This window comes from Mustelus asterias, chromosome 18, assembly GCF_964213995.1.
Source record: "Mustelus asterias chromosome 18, sMusAst1.hap1.1, whole genome shotgun sequence".
Lineage (NCBI taxonomy): Eukaryota > Metazoa > Chordata > Chondrichthyes > Carcharhiniformes > Triakidae > Mustelus > Mustelus asterias.
Window position 1 is genome coordinate 61,130,459 of NC_135818.1, and position 20,299 is coordinate 61,150,757.

Sequence of the window (20,299 nt, forward strand, 5' to 3'; positions counted from 1 at the left end):
GGTTATTGCGGTGCATTAAAAAATGAGCATGTGGGTTAGCATCTACAGCCACTTCCTGATCTTCACAGTGCTATGTCTGGGAGGGTCAGGTACGTCTTCAAAGGAAAGGGAGAGTGACGGAGTCAACAAAAGAGATCAAGCCAATATGCCAGAGGAGCATGAGGAATAATTTTGATGAGAAATGAATGGTTTCCTCTTTCACGCATTTTGTATTGGCATCAAACATGTAACAAGGTTTGCTTCAGTACAAAGTTCCCTTTGATTGGTCCAATTTCAGATGATGAACACCTACAATCCGCCCCACCCCTGCATTAATGTGACATTTCACACATCAGAGTTGTGATTTTCAGTCTGCTGGCATTTATTTTCTTGGGTTCAGTGGTATAAGTTGCTGCTTTAATCATTCTTGCCTTATTTTGCACAGAAGTTGACTCCCACTTATGTACCTGCTATCGCAGTAGTGGGACATAAGTGTATAATAATGAATTTGTTTTGTGATCAGGACGGCACCTCCTAAGCACCAGTATTTTTAAAATTTCTTTAATTAACATCATAATATGTTGGTGCATAATGTTCAGTTGGTTCTGACTGACAGTTAACTACCAAGCATTTCAGTGCCAGTGTGATGCTAAGTATGTAGGCTGTATGTCCCAAAGACTGGTGGATTGCATCAAACAGCATGTCCCTTCCGCTGTTTGCAGTGGGCAAGCTACAGACTATACCGAGCCCGTGCTTGCAAAACTCAAAATACAGTGTCCAACATTAGATGTAATTCTGCGATTGGACAACAGTTGCTAAATAATCCTCAGTGTACTAAAACGTACGCCGACAATAAAGTTAAGATTGACGGTCTCACAGTGTGGTGCATTTCCGTATACTGGAAGCTACATTTATTAATGCACAGTGCCCTGTTCTTTGAAGACAGAAAGAACATATGCATACGTTGTGCCTGTTCCAGCTAATCAAAATATGTAATGATCATTTTCTGGTTCATTCCTCAGGGCAATTCCTTGATCGATCAGAATCATGCTGCCTGGTTTAAATTTTCAAACAATGCTTGGCAGTTAACTGTCAGTTGCCATTAACTGGGACATTCTCATGGCAACGCCTCTACCAATCAAAGTCCACTTGCCAATTAATCAGCACTCTAGTACAGTATATAGTTATTTCCCCTGTTTATGGTATTTTTGTGATTGTCCTGATGAGTGCAAGATGAAAAATTTTCACAAAATATATTTTTTTCAGCAATACTCAATTTCTGTACTAGCAAATGACTAATTGGACCAGGTTCAAACCTGGGTGTGAGAAATGAAAGCATGATCTGCTCATACGCAACACTACTAAATCCCTGAAGGATGTTTTTGTACATGAGTACACTAGATGTAGTTGAGGTGAAGCAGTGTAACAAAGTCAATAAATATTGAAGCAATTTTTAAATTAATGATGTACAGAATCGTATGTCATTGGTGTAGCACTTTGGTTTTTTTTGTTTCTCATAATTTCTTCTAGGGAAACTTATAATGAATGAACAAATCTTTTCATTCTTATTGAACTTGGGAGACTACATTTTGTAATAGCATGTGCTGGAATTCAGTTAAGAATGGCCCAATTTGCAGTAGTGATGACTGCAAAACTGTTAGCTTTCATTGAAACACCGAAATCTAGAAGTTGTGTCACTGATTTTATGTTTCCCATAGGATGTGCAATCAAGTAGAAATCACTAAAAACTTGATCTTCTATGCTGTTAGTCTTCCTGTAAACACCTTTGAATAGGTGGTATCTTATTGAATAAGGTATAGCTGGGTTTATAACTGTGTACTAAGTCCATAATCACTGCGGAACCACCTCATTGGCCCTGAAAAGATAATTTTATATTTTTGAAATATCAAAATTCTCCATTATGATAATTCACATATTTAAGATATTTCTTTTCGTAGTTTGATATTTTAAGTAATCCCATGTGCGCATTCCCACCTTTTGTTTAATAAAACAAAATATCATTTGCGTTTTACTTTGTAGTTTGCTGTCTGTGAGCATACTTTAATGTGATTCATTGCTTAGCCTACTTAATGGTACCATGTTGTTGGAGGACTCCTGAGGGCCCCCTTGACATCACACCATTTGCAAACTGACATTGAGAAAAGGGAAATCCACACCATAGAGATCGCTTAATCTTTGTGGGCCGCTTTTGTCAAGTTCCTTGACAAGTCCTGTTAAATTGAGCCCAGTGTTATTAGACTAGATACAATACAGATGCCAGTCATCGGTTTGAAGTCCATAAATTGAATTTATTTTCAGTGTTTTTATTTTTAAACTGCAGTTATGATTTATTCTAGATGTCGTGTATTTTTAAAATTGAGTAGTGCATATGAATATGTCAGGTTTTGTCAATTTCTAAATTATGTTGGAAGGTATATTTAACACTTATGTTTGAAACATTATCTTTATAAATTTGTAGTGAATCTTTTTAACTCTGGGATATATAAGAATTGCTATTAGCTTTCCGATTTGTCTGTTATAATGACCAACCTGAAAGCTGAGAGAAAAAGATTTTAATTTATTGTGGTTAATTATCCGTAGTTTGTTTTCTTTGGTAGGTTTGAGAAATTCTTGTGGTTCATCAGCAGCGAAAACTACCTCGTAATAGCAGGTCGAGATCAGCAGCAAAATGAATTGATTGTCAAACGATATCTGAAATCAGGTTTGTCTGTATTGCTTATTTTCTTTTCCCAGAGACTAATATTTTTCGCATCCACATTTATTAACACACATTTCTGCCTGGTTGATGGTTGATGCATAATGTAAAACCGGCAGGGAATTAAGTTAACTTGTTTAAACTTCTGGAAAGGAGGAGTTTGAATTGCACGTCAAAGCTCATTTGTCCAATAAATTAGTTCTCCCACCAAGCCATCTAATTTTGAATAGTGTTCTTGTCTGTGTTACATAGCTCTGTAGATGATCAGGCACTGAATGGAGATGTTTTTCTTGACGTAACTCTTAAATTTACATTAAAAAATAAACTACCATACAAAGTCAGAAAAGTAAAATGCTCTTCAATCTATCTTTTATTTTAACATTCAGAATTAATATGAAGTAAATACGAATGACAAACTGTGGTTGCACCACACCACCAAGCACCTTTTAAATAGCAGGTGCAACCGAGATGGATCCTATCGTTTTGTCGGCCGGCAACCCCCACCCCCCCCTCTCCACACATCCCTCTTCCCAAGACCTGAGTGTCCACTGAGAGTCACCAAAATCTTGCTAAACACTGTCTTTCTCACCAGAGATTTCAATGCCATGCTTTTGAAGATCTAGCCCCAAGGGGTGGCACGGTGGCACAGTGGTTAGCACTGCTGCCTCACAGCTCCAGGGACCTGGGTTCGATTCCTGAATTGGGTCACTGTCTGTATGGAATTTGCACATTTTCCCCATGTCTGCATAGGTTTCCTCTGGGTGCTCTGGTTTCCTCCCACAGTCCAAAGATGTGAGGGTTAAGTGTATTGGCCGTGCTAAATTGCCGCTTAGACTCCCAGGATATGTAGGTTAGAGGGATTAGCGGAGTAAATATATGGGGTTACGGGGATAGGGCCTAGGTTGGATTATTGTCGGTGCAGATTCAATAGAGCGAATGGCCTCCTCCTTCTGCACTGTAGGGTTTCTATGATTCTAGCCTTTAAATTCCTTTGAGCCATTCTGACTCAGACTGCCTTGACGACTGCTCACTTCCCAATTGTTCAATCTCTTCTCCTGAGACTGCATTCCTCGGTATTCACAAAGCTGAACTCTCACCTCTAATTACCAAAACAATTCCAGCTCTTTTGCTAACCACTAGCTTCACTAAGCTGGTGCTGCTCCTGGGTCTCTCTGAACTCCAATGCTCTGGCTGCACTGAACTACGAATGACTCGTGGGGCTTCTCTGAGCACTAACCTTCTCCAGCAAGGAACCAGCAATCTTCTGCCACCTCAGCTCCCCAGGAGTTCTCTTGAGCCTTGCTTCACCAAATGGCCCTGAGAGTCTAACTCAGTTGGCTGAAGAGCTGGCTAATGACTCAGAGCGATGCCAACAGGTTTAATTCCTGTACTGGCTGAGGTTATTCATAATGACCCACCCTCTCAACCTTGCCCCCTGCCTGAGGTGCGATGATCCTCAGGTTAGATCACCACCAGTCAGCTCTTCCCTCCCCTAATGGTACAGCACCCTATGATCATTTGGGACTACGGCAATTTACCTTTAATCTTTAGTATTTACAAGTCTTTTATAACATCTGGGCATTGGAACAGAGAAGCCATTGGAACAGAGAAGCCAATTCGACCTGTTCTGCTATTTCACTAGTTCATGGCCAATCTGTAACTCAGTTCCATTTGTCTACTGTTGCTTTATTTCACCTGAACCTCACCTAAAATAAAATCATTTTCAGTCTTGAAAGTTTCAATTGACTCAACATCCACAACCTTTTCAGGGAAAAAGTTCCAGATTTCCCATACACTTTGTGTAGAAAAGTACTTCCTGATTTCACTCTTATTAATAGCTCTAATTTTAAAATTTTGCTCCCTTTTTCGGGGTTCCTTTTTAAAAATTCTTCCTTGGAATGTGGGCTTCACTGTCAAGACCATCCTTAATTGCCCTTGAGCCCAGTGGCTTGCTTGGCTATTTCAGAGGGCAATTAAGAGTCAACCACATTGCTATGGGTCTGGAGTCACATGTAGGCCAGGCCAGGTAAGGACGTCAGGTTTCCTTCCCTAAAGGATATTAGTGAACCAGAAAGGTGTTTGGAGAAATTGATACATTTGTCTTGGTCACTGAGACTAGCTTTATATTTCAGATTTATTCATTGAATTTAAATTCCACCAGCTTCCATTGTGAGATTTAATCCCATCTTTCCAGAACTTTAGCCTGGACCTCTGGATTACTGGTCCAGTGACATTGCCACAACACCACCATCCTCACTAGAGGAAGCAGTTTCGCTGTATCAACTCTATTAAATCATTTTATCATTTAAATGCTTTGATTAGATCATTCCTCGAAACTCAAGGAAATACAGGTGATATTTGTAAATTAAGTTGATGCAGACTCTTTGCATGATTTAAATTTTTTAAGCTCTGACCTCATTTGGTGAGTCATGAGGTTTGGTACCCAAACCTGAATGCAATTCCACGATGGGGTTTGACTCTGTCGAGCTGAAGCATTGCTTCCTCATTTTTGTATTTCAAGTGCTTTGAGAAGGATTTTTTTCTCCCTGTGCCACCTCTTCTGAAAGCATTGACTGCTTGTTTAAATGTGATAATCTGTGCCTTTTCTGATTTCAACAAGCTTGTACGAATCTCCTGGAGTTCCAGGAAATTAAATGTGGACCTGTCAGATTTCTGAGAAATCTGTATAATCCTGTATATCAACTGATTGTACAGATTTCCTTTCACCCATCACCTTCCCAAACCTGTCTCTAGCTATTATTCTTCTATAAAATGGTAAGTATTGATTAATTATTCAGAACCAAAGTGCATTAAACTAAGTGTTATCCTATATACATATAAATGTGTGTGTGTCTGTGTACATGCTCCATTGGCATTCACTGAATAGTAATCATCTGGAACTCTAACCATTTTCGCATTTTCCTGTAACTAGGGATACTGAGGCGCAGCTATATTTGCATTTTATTCATATGATGGTTCTTTTTTTAATCATGATTACGTTTTGATTCCTGTTCTCCAGGTGACATTTATGTACATGCTGACCTGCATGGAGCCACCAGCTGTGTTATCAAGAACCAAAAAGGTTTATTCATTTACTATTCAATGTTGCAACTGATCTTTCTGCTACTTTTTTTTTTCATGAACAGCCTTATTGAAATTCTTCTTTATATGCAGGGGAGCCGATTCCTCCACGTACATTGACAGAAGCTGGCACAATGGCTGTTTGTTACAGTGCTGCATGGGAAGCACGTGTAATTACTAGTGCTTGGTGGGTCTATCATAATCAGGTAATCAGCCACAATGGAGTTTTATTTTGCAACATTGCGCTGCTGAAATTCCCAGATTAGACATCAGTAGTTAAAAATCATCGTTAACCGTTTCAGTATAATGGAAAGAAAAGGACTTTCACTTTAATGGTTCCTTTCAGAAATCACAAAATGGTCTCCAGCCACTGAATAACGTTTGAAGTGTAGTCACTGTTGGAATGTAGGAAATGCAACAGTATACATACAATAAGATTTGATAATCTTATTTAGTAATGTTGCTGATAACTATTGACCAAAGCATTGGGGAGATCTCTCCTGCTTTTTTTTTCAAGTAGTGATCTTTTACATCCACTTAAGACAGTTTAACGTCTCCTCCAATAGATGGTACCTTAGCAGTGCTGCTGCATTTCCTGAATGCTTAAATCTCTTGAGTGGAACTTGATCCCATAAGCTTTTGATTCAGGTGAGGTCGTGACCATATGTGAGCCATGGCTGACACAGTGATTTAAATATCGTGGGGCACATTTTCCTTTTCACCCTCTGGTCAGGAATGTGACAGAGCTAATTGTCTACCTATTGATACCAATGGCATAAAAATTGAATAGGCAATTCACAAATATGCCTTAGGTGATGAAGAAGAAAATTTACCATTATGTTAGTGAAGATGTTTAATTTATCAAAATACGATTTATTTAGTAATTATTCTGTGCAAAACAAACGCCTGCAAATTATTTTTACTTTTTTTCATTTTTTAAATGTTGCAGTAGTCCTGGCCAAGTTAAGAATTCTGTGTAGTGAGGGCCCAGTTATCAGGAATCAGTATTAGCATGTGTAAAGACCAAATTGTATGATTGTACCATTTATTAGTTATGTCTTGTGTTTCATATTTTAAAATTGCTTTTAAAATCTGTTTAAGTATCTTCCACGTTTCACTCTGGAGATTCTGTACCACACTTCATTCCCAGCAGAGAGCATCAGCATATGCTTGGCTGTACAATGAATGTCTGTCCACGAGAGAGTGCAGCAGAATTACTTGTGCTCCCATATTCCCCCTGTATAGCTAAGTGCCTAGGATTCCGTTTGGTGTTTTCATCAGTAGAGCAGCAATGATAGGTATAACTCATTGTTGGGATACTTGGAGGCATGAACTGGTCTCCTATCAGTCTACTATTTAATGGTGGCCACGGCATCAGCTGTTTATCTCTTACTTCCCTCCCCATCACCAAACTGCTCTTTTGTGGCTTCCATTTCCTATTTTAAAACAGATTTAATTGTATTTTCATTTATTATTTAGAGTTAATTTGGGTGGGAGGGAGGAAATGTGGATTATATTGTTTGGGCTATAGATCTGATCCCTGGCTTGCACACCATGACATGGCCGAGCACTGAAATAAATGATATTAGAGACAAGAATGTCAGTTGTTTCGAGACCTTATCCTCATGAGGCAATGTCAATTTTCCACCTGGTACCTGATTTGGTTAACATTAAAGTTTATTTATTAGTGTCACAAGTCGGCTTGCATTAACACTGCAATGAAGTTGCTGTGAAAATCCCCAGTCACCACACTCTGGCACCTGTTCGGGTACACTGAGGAAGAATTTAGCATGGCCAATGCACCTAACCAACACATCTTTCTGATTGTGGGAGGAAACTGGAGCACCTGGAGAAAACCCGTGCAGACACGGGGAGAACATGCAGACTCCGCACAGACAATGACCCAAGCCAGAAATCGAACCCGGGTCCCTGGCGCTGTGAAGCAGCAGTGCTAACCACTGTGCTGCCCACGGTGAATTAGGAATTCATTGTAACTGCAAATTTTTGTTGCTGTTCTATGGTGCAATGTAAATTTTTAAACAGCTGTGATTCTCCTGAAGTAATGTAAAGGCCAGTTTACCAGATTTGTTCAAAGAATTGCGCAGTGGTGATTGTGAAACAATTTCATGATGACAGTGTGTCACCAGTAGTCGCTAAAAATGGGAAGACTGTCCAAAAGTAATTAATGTAATTCTACACTGCAATGTACTTGTCTAGTTTTGAGACTAGCAGAAATGATATTTTTCCTAGATGGTCAGTATAATAGTTTAAGCTGCCGATCTGGAAAGTTCTAGAGCCACACCAATCTTCTCCCTCAAAAAATGAAATTGAACTTCATTTGATTTTACTTTTGTATCCTTTGTAGGCTGTCCTTGTAGAACATTTCCTTGCTCCTGACCAATGCCACTGTACTGAATCCCATGTTGATGTTTTACCCCAGTCTTTCACAGTGACTTTTAAAAAATTTCCCTCCTTCCGAGCCTTGACTGCTACAACTTCACTCACTGGTCTGGGATCTCACTCTAACGTGCGAGTGTTGTGCTGCTTGCTCCATGGTTCTCTGCACCAATTGGTCTATAATTTTTATTTACATCTATTTTAAAACAAATATGAATGTGTGAAAAAGATGTTCTTAAATTTGCCACCTTTAAACCTTCAGGTATCAAAAACAGCACCGACAGGGGAATACCTGACGACAGGGAGTTTCATGATCAGAGGTAAGTAGAATGTTAGTGACGTTGATCTTGATTGGTTGTTTAGTAATTTGACTCTTTTGATCACTTTTGCGATATATCTATTCCTTCAAGCTATCAGCCAGTTGGGGTTTTGCACCATAGTTGAGCTACAAGTCATATTTTTATATATAAAACTTAAATTGTATAAAAGAACGCTGTTTATAAAGCTATTGATCCCCTTCCCAAGTGTGGCCATGTGAAGATAGAAGCCTAGGGAGATTGGGCATTATTTTGATTTGACTAAGATAACTTTATTCATTATCAACAGGTTTTAAGATAAAGAAAATATTTTTTAGCATAACAATAAGTTTTGTTTTCCCTTAAATCTGATATTGGGCAGTGTTTGCTGCAGATGCTTTACTATTTTTACAGCATTTACTTGCTCTCCCAAATAATATTATTTCATTTTTCTAGGTAAAAAGAACTACCTCCCACCTTCTTATCTTATGATGGGATTTGGCTTTTTGTTTAAGGTAATGTATGAACATTTTCTAGAAATTTTGGATGAAATAAGGATGAAGTATAGCAAGTCATTGTGCAATAAGTGTATTTGTACTGTGTTGCACTTAATTTGGGAGGCTTGCGATGCATAGCCTGTTTGGGACTGCAAGGAGTCTGTCCAGGTATCTTCTGATTCTCTTAGCACAGACTGGAAATTGATTGGAGTGGATAGAATGCTGCTGCGAAGAGAGATGTTGCTGAAGTTTTGCACTCATCAAGACCAATGCCTTGACACCTTCAATGGTTGAAACTGTAGTTCTCCCATGTAAGGCATTATGTAGACAATCATGGAGTATCATCAAACTGACCTTTAGGACCAACCTGATGCTTTCTAAGGCTGGTGTTCTCAGCACCATGCTGTATGGGTGTGAACCATGGACAACTTGCAGCTATCAAGAAGAGCCGCTCAACGATTTCCACCTTTGCTGTTTGCAGCGCATCCTGTGCAGATATATCTGTGCAGGTTAAAATCACAATTGCAGCAAACCTCTGAGGTCGGGTTCCCAAGTTTGTTACCACTCATCAAATAGAGGCTTCTTCATTGACTTGGACAAGTCTGCAGGATGGAAGATGGTTGCATACCCATGGACTTTCTGTATAACGAGGTAGCCAGATCAGTATAAGTGTGACATGAAGACCCTAGACATTGATTATTGCATCCAGGAATTACTAGCTGACAACAGAGGAAAATGGTGACACCTCCTGTGGGCTAGTATGCACCACTATGATGACCTATGGTTTCAGCGACTTGTCAACGGATACTAGTGCTGAAAACAATACATAGTAGCTTCATGTGCAGCACTTGTGGCAGAACCTGCCTCTTGAGTTTAAAGTTTATTTATTAGTGTCACAGGTGTCTATGTGGAGTTTGCACATTCTCCCTGTGTCTGCGTGGGTTTCCTCCAGATACTCCGGTTTCCTCCCACACTCCAAAGATGTGCAGGTTAGGCAGATTGGCCATACTAAATTGCCCTTTAGTGTCCCAAGGTTTGCGGGTTGGGAGATTAGCGGGGTAAATATGTGGGGTTGGGGGGATAGGGCCTGGGTGGGATTGTTGTCGGTGCAGACTTGATGGGCCAAATGGCCTCCTTCTGCACTTGTAGGGATTCTATGAAGTAGGCTTATGTTAACATTACAATGAAGTTATTGTGAAAATTCCCCACTTGCCACACTTCAGCGCCTATCCAGGTACATTGAGGGAGAATTTAGCATGGCAATGCACCTAATCAGCGCACCTTTCGAACTGTGGGAGGAAACCGGAGCACCCGGTGGAAACCCACGCAGACACGGAAAGAATGTGCAAACTCCACACAGGCAATGACCCAAGCTAGGAATCGAACCCAGGGCCCTGGCACTGTGAGGCAGCTGTGCTAACCACTGTGCCACCCATGAGGGTTGGCCTCTGCAGCCATCAGCAAAGGTGCATCATGTGAAGACACCCCATTGGAAATGGATTTGTTCGCTGCTTGTCAATCATCTTTCGGAGATGGAAGGTTGCCAGAACCGGGACTGTTTAACATTGCTGAGTTCTGATATTTTACATTTTCTTCCCAATTACTTCAGTGAAGCTGCCTTCACTCTTACGTGATTGAGCTCCAACATGTAGAAGAACTTACCATGCTGCAGTAATGTGACATTTCCATTTCCCACAGCATGTGGCTTTTCTGAAGTGAAAATTCCAATTAGTGCCAATTTCGAGACGGTTTTGTGGTGCGAGTCGAAGCCTAATAGGAATGGTTTGAGGTTGTTTAAAATCATAGCACATCGAACTCTTGCAGCTAGCAGAAAGAGAACATTTCCATCCCCCATTATTGTTGGGATCAGAATTATGCTAATTCACTTTGCAACCTAACTCCCAATTTTGTCTTATTTCTTGATTATTAATTATCCATCTCATTAGGATTAAGCTTATCTTGTGGAAATTTGTACTTTGTAGGATAATCAGGACTAGAACATATACATGTATCTTGCTTGATATTTTATGACTATTTCTCAACTAGATCTTAAAAGTGCTATGGTTTGCTTGTACTTAGGTTGATGAGCAATTTTTGTGGAGACACATAGGTGAACGGAAAGTAAAAGTGCAGGATGAAGACATGGAGACAGTAACTAGCACCACATCTGAACTTTTTTCTGAGGATACTGCACCTTTAGGTAATAAACAAGAAAGCCCATACAAAATATTTTATGACAGAAGATTCTGAAGCGTTTCCAGAGAAATTATTTGCTCAACCTAACCTTTTTAAAAATTGAATTCAGCATTTTTATTTTAAGAGGAACTAAAAAAGGCTTGTAGCTACCATGTGAGAATGGTACTACATTTTATGCTTTTCGGTTATATTTGCAAAAACAAAGGGTTTGTCAGGCATTTTTCACAGTGTTTACGCATCTTTTAAAGGAAGGTAGTTTGTGCAAGTGAAGCTGTTGGGTGATTTGGTTAAGCTATTGACTTCCCTATCACCATGCATGATGCTGTTCCTCTAACTAGAAAAAGCATTATTGTTTTTCATTTAATTTTACACCTACTGTGTAAACATTGTGTAAAATTAGAAGGAATTCACAAGATTTTCCTTTCCTTTGTCTTTAAAAACTACCAGCCTGTCAGTTGTATCAGCTCATGACACTGATAATGCAGTATCTATTTTAATGCCCTTAAGCACATACTTAGTTCCTTAAAAATTATCTAGTTGCCAGGGAGGAATAATGGCTGGAGCATGGCCACATGCAGAATAATACCATTTGACCTTGGCTAACAGAAGGCTTGACATTCCATTTTCTCACCCACTGCATTGGTAATACCACTTTGGTAAAATTGTGCAAAGTGCAGCAAACTTGGATCTTGGATATCTTAGTCGTGTTCTACTCTAGGGCATGCCATAATCGTTCAATAATTGTTCTGCTTTAACATCCCCATGATCTGCTCCACAAAACAGATGGTATCTGCTTTGTATCTCTTTTTTCTGTTTTTTCCATGGATGTGTCAAACAGGTCTCTTTTGAAGTCATTCATTCAGTCTTTTAGATCCTTAAATTACTGGTGAAATCTCAAAGCATAGAAGTATCATTTGGTGAATAATCTTCATTTGCGTAATGATAGCTATCACTTTACAGTTGTCTTTTGATAATGTTATAAGCTTTCCATTAGATAAAAGCAAATTACTGCGGATGCTGGAATCTGAAGCCAAAAGAGAAAATGCTGGAAAATCTCAGCAGGTCTGGCAGGATCTGTAAGGAGGGAAAAGAACTGACGTTTCGATTCCAGATGACCCTTTGTCAAAGCTTTGACAAAGGGTCATCTGGACTCGAAACGTCAGCCCTTTATTCTCCTTACAGATGCTTCCAGACCTGCAGGGTTTTCCAGCATTTTCTCTTTTGATGAGCTTTCCATTCATGACCACAAACCAGAAACACAATTTTTACTGCTTTACTGGTATATAATTAACACGCCCCCTCGCCGTATCTTGACCCCTTGCCCTATCTTCAAACCACACCGACGTCACATCGGCACGGTTTACAACAGGTTCACACAGATGTGAATCTGTCATAGGGGTCTCCTCGAGGGCATAAAGATAAGCATAGCCCTCGGGGAACGAGGGACGTGGCCCTGGCAATACCCCATGGCACTGCCCCTTGGCACATGTTGGCATCATGCCACCCTTGCAGTCCCAAGCTGTGTTCCCCGTGGGAACCTCATGGGAGGAGGGGTGGGTTTTAATGCAGATGTGGTTGTGGGCAGGGAGCGGATAGACAAGCGGGGAGTGCCAGTCACACCCCTTGATTTTTTTTTGGTTGAGTGTGGTAGAATCTGGACAGAAGCATGTTGGTTTTCTTGCCTGAAACAGCACTCTGCCATATTTTGGTAAGACTTTGTCCATCGCATCAGAAACGATTGCCTATTTCTTTAAGCTTCTTTTCCAAAGTTTGAGTTGCTCAATTAATATTATATATGACTATGATTTATGGGTTTATGTATTTTTTAATAAATTATTTTATTAAACCCAATCAGACAATGACGAAAGTAGTAGCGATGAAAATAAAGAGACCAGCACAGAAGCTGAAAACCAGCAGCCTGAAGAGGTACAAGGGATTGCAGAAAGTCAGCAAAACTATGATGAGAGCAGCAGTGATGACAGTGAAGTGACCGGTACAGAAGCTAGAAACGACCAATCTGAAAACGTGCAAAGGGTTGCAGAGGATCAGCAGGATAACGAGAGCAGTGACAGTGAAGACACCAGTACAGAATCGGAAAATAACCAACATGCAGAGGTCCAAGGGGTTGCAGAGGGTCAACAGGACAAAGCTGAAGGTGAATCAGACAAACAGGCTGAAGAGGAAGCTGATCTGGAAGATTCCGGTGATGCCCAGAAGGTTGAGGAAGGTCATGATGAAGAAGAAAATGTAGACGTTAGTTATCCTGACACAACTATTGATCTGTCACATCTTCAGTCAAAGAGGTAATTTTCATTTAGAGTTATTTTTTAGGTCATATAAAGGTGGCTTGCAATTACAATTTACAATTTTAGGGCTTCTGTTGGCTTTTTTCACTCTGGCTATTTTTGATTTCTGTGTTTCAGGTTATTCTTGGGTTGAAACCTTACCTCCTTAACTTTTCAGGAATGTTTTCACTTGTTCTTCTAATGCTGGGTAGAATTTGTAGCATTGCCAGGCAACAAACTGAACTATTTCCAGATTATCTAGCTACTTGTTTTGTCCCATGATTTTATAGGATCTTCCTGGTTTTCAGAGGTCGCAGAAAAATGTACCAGATGTTGACATTTCTCCATGGCCTTGCCTCCTTCATTATCTGAGTAATCTTCTCCAAGTCCATAACATTTTTGAGATACCTGCACTCCTCTAATTCTGGTCTCTTGAACATTCCCTGATTTCAGTCGCTGCACCATTGGTGGCCTGCCTTTGACTGTTTGGGTCTAAAGTCTGGATTTCCCCCTCTAAACCTCTCTGCCCCTCTACTTGCTTTCCTCCATTAAGACATTCCTGAAACATAGTTCTTTGATCAGGCTTTTGGTCATCTTCCCTAATAACTCCTTCTGAGATCTGGTATCATGTTTTGTTTTATAGTCCCACAACCTGCAAGCTTAGAGGTGACTGTATGGCAAACTGAGCCAGGGCTGACCCATTCATGAACCAGATCTCTCTTGGCACGCTTGCACCTTTCAATATATCTAGTAGAGTTGGTTTTGTTTTTGCTATAAATAATTGCTATCTATCATCCCACTGGTAAAATGGCCCGATATTTAAAGCATACTTTTATTCAAGTAAATTGCACCATCATCTGTGTTGGATTTAAAGGCACTTGTTAATTTAATTCTGTTTTTGATGAACTGCTGGTTAGAATAATGTTATTCTTCAGCAATTGCTGATTAGTTACAGATGTGGCATGGTGATACTGTTCCAGCCAATTCACTAATTTTGGTAGAAAATGCCTTGCACGGTCACACAGTATACTTCAGATGTGCATTTTAGTTAACAAATGTACCAACATCTAGTAATCGAGAAGAAAAGGGCACTCGACCAACAAAACATGCTTGGGTACTGCGCATTTTTCTTGTAATTATAGCAATGAATGAACAAGAAGGTTATGTACGCATCTCCACTCTGTGCAAATGATGTTTGAGATCACATTCCTGACAGCACCTAACCTTTTTTATTTACGAGTTAGAAACACAATTGCCACCTAGAATCCCAACTAGACATTTGTCCAACATGTTAGCTGTAAGTAGCAGGAACCAATATTTTGTGTAAATTATTTCCTTGTGTGAGCTCATGGCATCAGGAATTGTGAGTTCTGCCCTCAGTAGAGTTCATGATGCCACAGAAATAAAGTCATGTCACATAATGGGAGGTCTGTGCGAAATATCTCATCATACCAATTTGAAACAGTAGTTTTGAAAATAAACCACTAGCCCAGCACATCAGTGCAAACGATAAGGCTGAAGCACTTGCAGCAATCTTCAGCCAGAAGTGCCGAGTGGATGATCCATCTCGACCTCCTCCAGTGGTCCCCAGCATCTCAGATGCCAGTCTGCAGCCCATTCAATTCACTCCACGGTGATATCAAGAAATGGTTGGAGGTACTGGATACTGCAAAGGCAATGGGCCCTGATAACATTACGGCAATAGTACTGAAGACTTGTGCTCTAGAACCTGCCGCTCCCCTAGCCAATCTCTTTGAGTACAGATACAACACTGGCATCTACTTGACAATGTAGAAAATTGCCCAGGTATGTCCTATACACAAAAACAGGACAAATCCAATCCAGCCAATCGGTCTACTCTCGATCATCAGTAGAGTGATGTAAGAGATCATCAACAGTGCTATCAAGCAGCACCTCCTCAGCAATAACCTGCTTAGTGATGCCCAGTTTGGGTTTTGCCAGGGTCTCTCAGCTCCTGGTCTTGGTTCAACCGTGGACAAAAAATCTGAATTCCAGAGGTGAGGTGAGAGTGACAGCCCTTGACACCAAGGCCACATTTGAACAAGTGTGGCATCAAGGAGCCCTAGCAAAACTGTAATCAATGGGTATCAGAGGCAAACTCTCTGCTGGTTGGAGTCATACCTGGCACAGAAGAAGATGGTTATCTTAGAATCTTAGAAACCCTACAGCACAGAGAGAGGCCATTCGGCCCATCGAGTCTGCACCGACCACAATCCCATCCAGGCCCTACCCCCATATCCCTACATATTTACCCACTAATCCCTCTAACCTACGCATCCCAGGACACTAAGGGCAATTTTAGCATGGCCAATCAACCTAACCCGCACATCTTTGGGCTGTGGGAGGAAACCGGAGCACCCGGAGGAAACCCACGCAGACCCGAAGAGAATGTGCAAACTCCACACAGACAGCGACTCGAGCCGGGAATCGAACCCAGGTCCCTGGAGCTGTGAAGCAGCAGTGCTAACCACTGTGCTACCGTGCCGCCCATGCCGTTATGATTGTGGGAGTCTGTCATCTCAGCTCCAGGACATCTCTGCAGGTATCCCCTAGGGTAGTGTCCTAGGCCCAACAATGTTCAGCTGCTTCATCAATGACCTTCCCTCCCTCATAAAGTCAGAAGTGGGGATGTTCGCTGATGATTGCACAATGTTCAGCACCATTCACAACCCCTCCGATTCTGAAGCAGTCCATGTTCAAATCCAATAAGATCTGGACAATATCCTGGCTTGGGCTGACAAATGGCAAGTAATATTCACACCACACAAATGCCAGGCAATGACCGTCACCAATAAGAGACAATCTAACCACCACTCCTTGACATTCAATGGTGTTACCATCACTGAATCCCCCACTGTCAAGGTCCTTAGGCTTACCATTGTCGAAAAACTCAACTGGACTCACCACATAAACACAGTGGCTACAAGAGCAGGTCAGCGGCTAGGAATACTGCAGTGAGTAACTCGCCTCCTGACTCCCCAAAACCTGTCCACCATCTACAAGGCACAAATCAGGAGTGTGATGGAATACTCGCTTGCTTGCTTGCTTGGATGGATGCAGCTCCAACAACACACAGGAAGCTTGACACCATCCAGGATAAAGCAGCCCGCTTGACTGGCACCACAGCCACAAACATCTGCTCCATCCACCACCGATGCTCAGTAGCAGCAGTGTGTACTACCTACAAGATGCACTGCAGAAATTCATCAAACAGCCATAGACAGCACCTTCCAAACTCACGACCACTTCCACCTAGAAGGACATGGGCAACAGATATATGGGAATGCCATATCTGCAAGTTCCCCTCCAAGCCACTCACCTTGGAAATATATCGCCATTCCTTCAGTCACTGGGGTTAAAATCCTAGAATTCCCTCCCTAACGGCATTGTGTGTCACCCCACACACGTGGACTGCAGCGGTTTAAGAAGGCAGCTCACCACCACCTTCTCAAGGTCAACTAGTGATGAGCAATAAATGCTGGCCAGCCAACGACGCCCATGTCCCAAATATAAAAAAGCAAGAAGTAACAACGACGACACAATTGCAAAGTTTGGGATTATGGGTCAAATCACCCTTTGATGGAAGAATTTTCAGATATTACATTACTGAACCCTATAATATTGTTGGCTCCGCTCTAGAATTCTTGTTTTTTAAAAACATCTCATCTACCATCAAAATCTACTCTTCAACAATGTCTAAGGTCATTTCCCTTAACTTATATCCTTGTTTCTGTTTAGGGTTTGATGTTGTTTCTGTTTGGGTCATTCTGCTACTCCTCCCCTGTAGAATATTTTGGATTTTTTATTAAAGGAACAATTCAGCTGTGATATGCACAAACAAAATCACCAATTTTAAAAATGCCAATTTATAGAATACAAAATAACTTGTTAGCTGTTCTGGCTGGTGCATTGTTCTGCCACTGAGAGATGGTCCATTGAGGCAGTTTGAGTATGTATTGTCACAACGGGGCTCCTTTGCAAGTGGGAAAACACAAAATTCGCATTTCATGCAATCTACTTTTCAAGATGTCAGTCAGCTAAAAGTTCTTTTGACTTTCAAAATGTAAATTATCCAAGTATATTTTATATAAACCAGCCATTATGGGGCTATGAAAGTGTCATAGTGATAAAGTAAATCTGATTATTTAACTACTGTTTTAAATCTTATTTTTCAACAGACCTTTGCAGATGTATTTTCCATCTTTTAAAGATGAGCCAATTGAAGAAGTTTGGGTAAAATACTTTAGTTTAACTTTTATATATACTCCTGGCGGGTTGGGAAGATGCATAAATGTTAGTAAAGTATTTGTTAAAATCATATTTTACTGTGTTTGAGTGTTGCAGTGAGTTAGAATGCTTCCTTTTATCTCCTGGATCCAGATTTGATAAGGTTCTTAAACAAATTTAGTTTCAGGCTTAATACCTGTGTGAAAATTGGTATTAAATTGGTAGTTTCCTTCAGATAGATCTCAAAAATGGTAATACGATAAACAGAATTAAAATGTTTTTTTACTTTAGTTCTGGGCATGTGGTTATCTCAAATTTTTAGGACACCAGTTACTTTGTTATTCATCTCGCCTTTCTTTGAGAGTCTTTTCTGACAGATGTGCCAAAAATGAAGTGTCCTGTTCCTCATTTTAATTATCCCAAAAATTAAAAGCAAAACTTGAAACGTGTTTTAAGCACATTGTGCAACAGCACAAATGTGCAGTCTTTTAAAAAAAACTTCTAAATTTTCCAGGTACTGAAAATAAAGAAACCAGCAAAACATTGATTTTTGAAAGCATGGATTCCCACTCCCAAACTTGTATTTTGGATGATTTCCTCTCATGAAGTAGAAAAATACCTATGCCATAGAATTTAGTACGTTTTCAATTTCAGGAACATGGATTTTTAGGTCATAAAACATATCTAAAGGTATAGCATAGAGCTCCTTTTGCCTTGTTCCAACATGAGACTTCCAACCTGGGCTGGATTCAAATGTTGGCCTCCAACACGCAAAGACAATTTTGCAATCCCACTGCATGCTCCATTACCTCAGTGTGAACTCTGTAGGGTGTAGGATAATTTTATCACCATGTTATTGTATACACATCCAACATTTCAGCTGCCTTGTTCTGTACTTTCCCTTGGGTGAGTCTGCTTAGAATCTGTTAATTTTGCTGAATAATATATGTGCCAGTGAAACTTGTGACTTGTTGTATACCATTTTTATAGACGAGGGTACTTGGGCAGGAGAAAGGAATGAGGAAGAACTATAATTAATATTTTAACAATGGAGAAATTATAGCATTTTTCTCAGACTCTCATGAGTTTCAGTTAGAATTGAGATTAAAACTGTTTTCTGCTTCATACTTGCCAAGGTAATGACGTTTTTGTAATGTCTCTCTCCTATGTTATGCTACATTCGTAATATTGTAGAGCTTCAAAACATTAGTTGTGAACTTAGTGAATCCAATGATATAAGTGTAGAAGTTTGTACCTTTCTGCAGGTTGATGGGAAAACACAAAGTCGGAAACACCTAACCGCCAAAGAGAGGAAGTGAGTATCATTTAGAAGTATTATAAAATAAGCAAGCTATTATTTGGTACTGTACTCCTGTACTGGTCACTGAAAGAACATGCATGTTTTTGGAATTGTTGTGATGATGGCTTGGTGATAGGGTTCCGTAGCTTGTAACTACTTTGTGTTTTCACAAAAAAATTCTGTTGAATTAAGTGAACCTTTGCTTCACAGATTTGGTTGATCATGCTGATTACTTCAGCCATGTGTTATCTAATTGTCTTCATTCATAAGGAGTGCATTCCTTGGGAAGTAGGATATGGGAGTTTCTTTGTATCCTGAAGATTTAATGATTTTGCTCCCCTCTATCTTCAGTCGGCATGGAAACTGCATTTATTTAGTAGGAATTGAAAAATGGACCAAAATAAATGTTGGAATTGTTGCCCAGATTAAGCAAAATGTTTAGTGACAGGTTTAAAAAGTGAGACTCGCTGATGTTGAATTAGCAGCTCCTATGTTTGTAATACTTGAGTTTGTTCTACTCCGTGTTTCTTTTTATGTGTTTCAGAGAAATGAAGAAAAGGAGAAAGCCCGAATCTGAAGACTCAGAACTAACAAGTCAATCTGAAGACCAGAAAACACCATCTGTCGAAGAGCAGGATGCTAAAAAACCTTCTCCTTCGCAGCAGCCTTTGAAAAGAGGACAAAAAGTAATGAGAGGAGATGGTCATGTGTTCTGTCTTAAATTCTAAATTATTACCCACTAAATGGGGTTTGTTATATGCTGTCAGAATTATTCAATAGTATAAGAATCATCCAATACTTGTGCTGGAGATATTAAATCAAACTGCAAATGCTAGAAATCTCAAATAGAAAAAGAAAAATGTCAAAATGCAACAGCAGGCCAATCAGCATCATCGAAGATAGGAATGGTCTGCACTTCTATTTTTAGATATTGCTGTAAATCCTGTCTATTTTTCTTTTATAACATATTTGAAATCTTGTTTTGATTTGGTACTATTTTTAGCAACATAAATTGACTGAATATATAATTTTATTTTTGCAGCTTAAAGCATGCAGTTCTAAATGTAAGACTTTCCTAAATGCAGAGCCTCAGTGTGATTTTAAAAAAAAATTAATTCTCCCGGGCAATGGCGCAGCTTGCCCATCCCGAATTTCTTTTAAGAGACAACCACACTGCTATGGGTGTGGAGTCGCGTGTAGGCCAGACCACGTAAAGATTAATTTCCTTCCCTGAAGAACATTAGTGAACTAGATGGATTTTTTCGACAATGGCTTCATGGTCATCTTTTAATTCCACTTTTAGT

General features: G+C 40.0%; 1 protein-coding gene across 1 annotated transcript in view; it reads left to right on the plus strand.

The window, feature by feature from the left end:
• nemf (nuclear export mediator factor) overlaps nt 1-20,299 on the plus strand; it is a 66,299-nt gene that overhangs the window by 35,938 nt on the left and 10,062 nt on the right. Inside the window, exons 17-26 of the mRNA XM_078234145.1 lie at nt 2,598-2,701; nt 5,715-5,777; nt 5,870-5,982; nt 8,436-8,493; nt 8,926-8,984; nt 11,046-11,166; nt 13,018-13,465; nt 17,647-17,701; nt 18,961-19,010; nt 19,540-19,681. Of these exons, the coding sequence (XP_078090271.1) occupies nt 2,598-2,701; nt 5,715-5,777; nt 5,870-5,982; nt 8,436-8,493; nt 8,926-8,984; nt 11,046-11,166; nt 13,018-13,465; nt 17,647-17,701; nt 18,961-19,010; nt 19,540-19,681 (1,213 nt within the window). The remainder of the gene's footprint in view (nt 1-2,597; nt 2,702-5,714; nt 5,778-5,869; nt 5,983-8,435; nt 8,494-8,925; nt 8,985-11,045; nt 11,167-13,017; nt 13,466-17,646; nt 17,702-18,960; nt 19,011-19,539; nt 19,682-20,299) is intronic.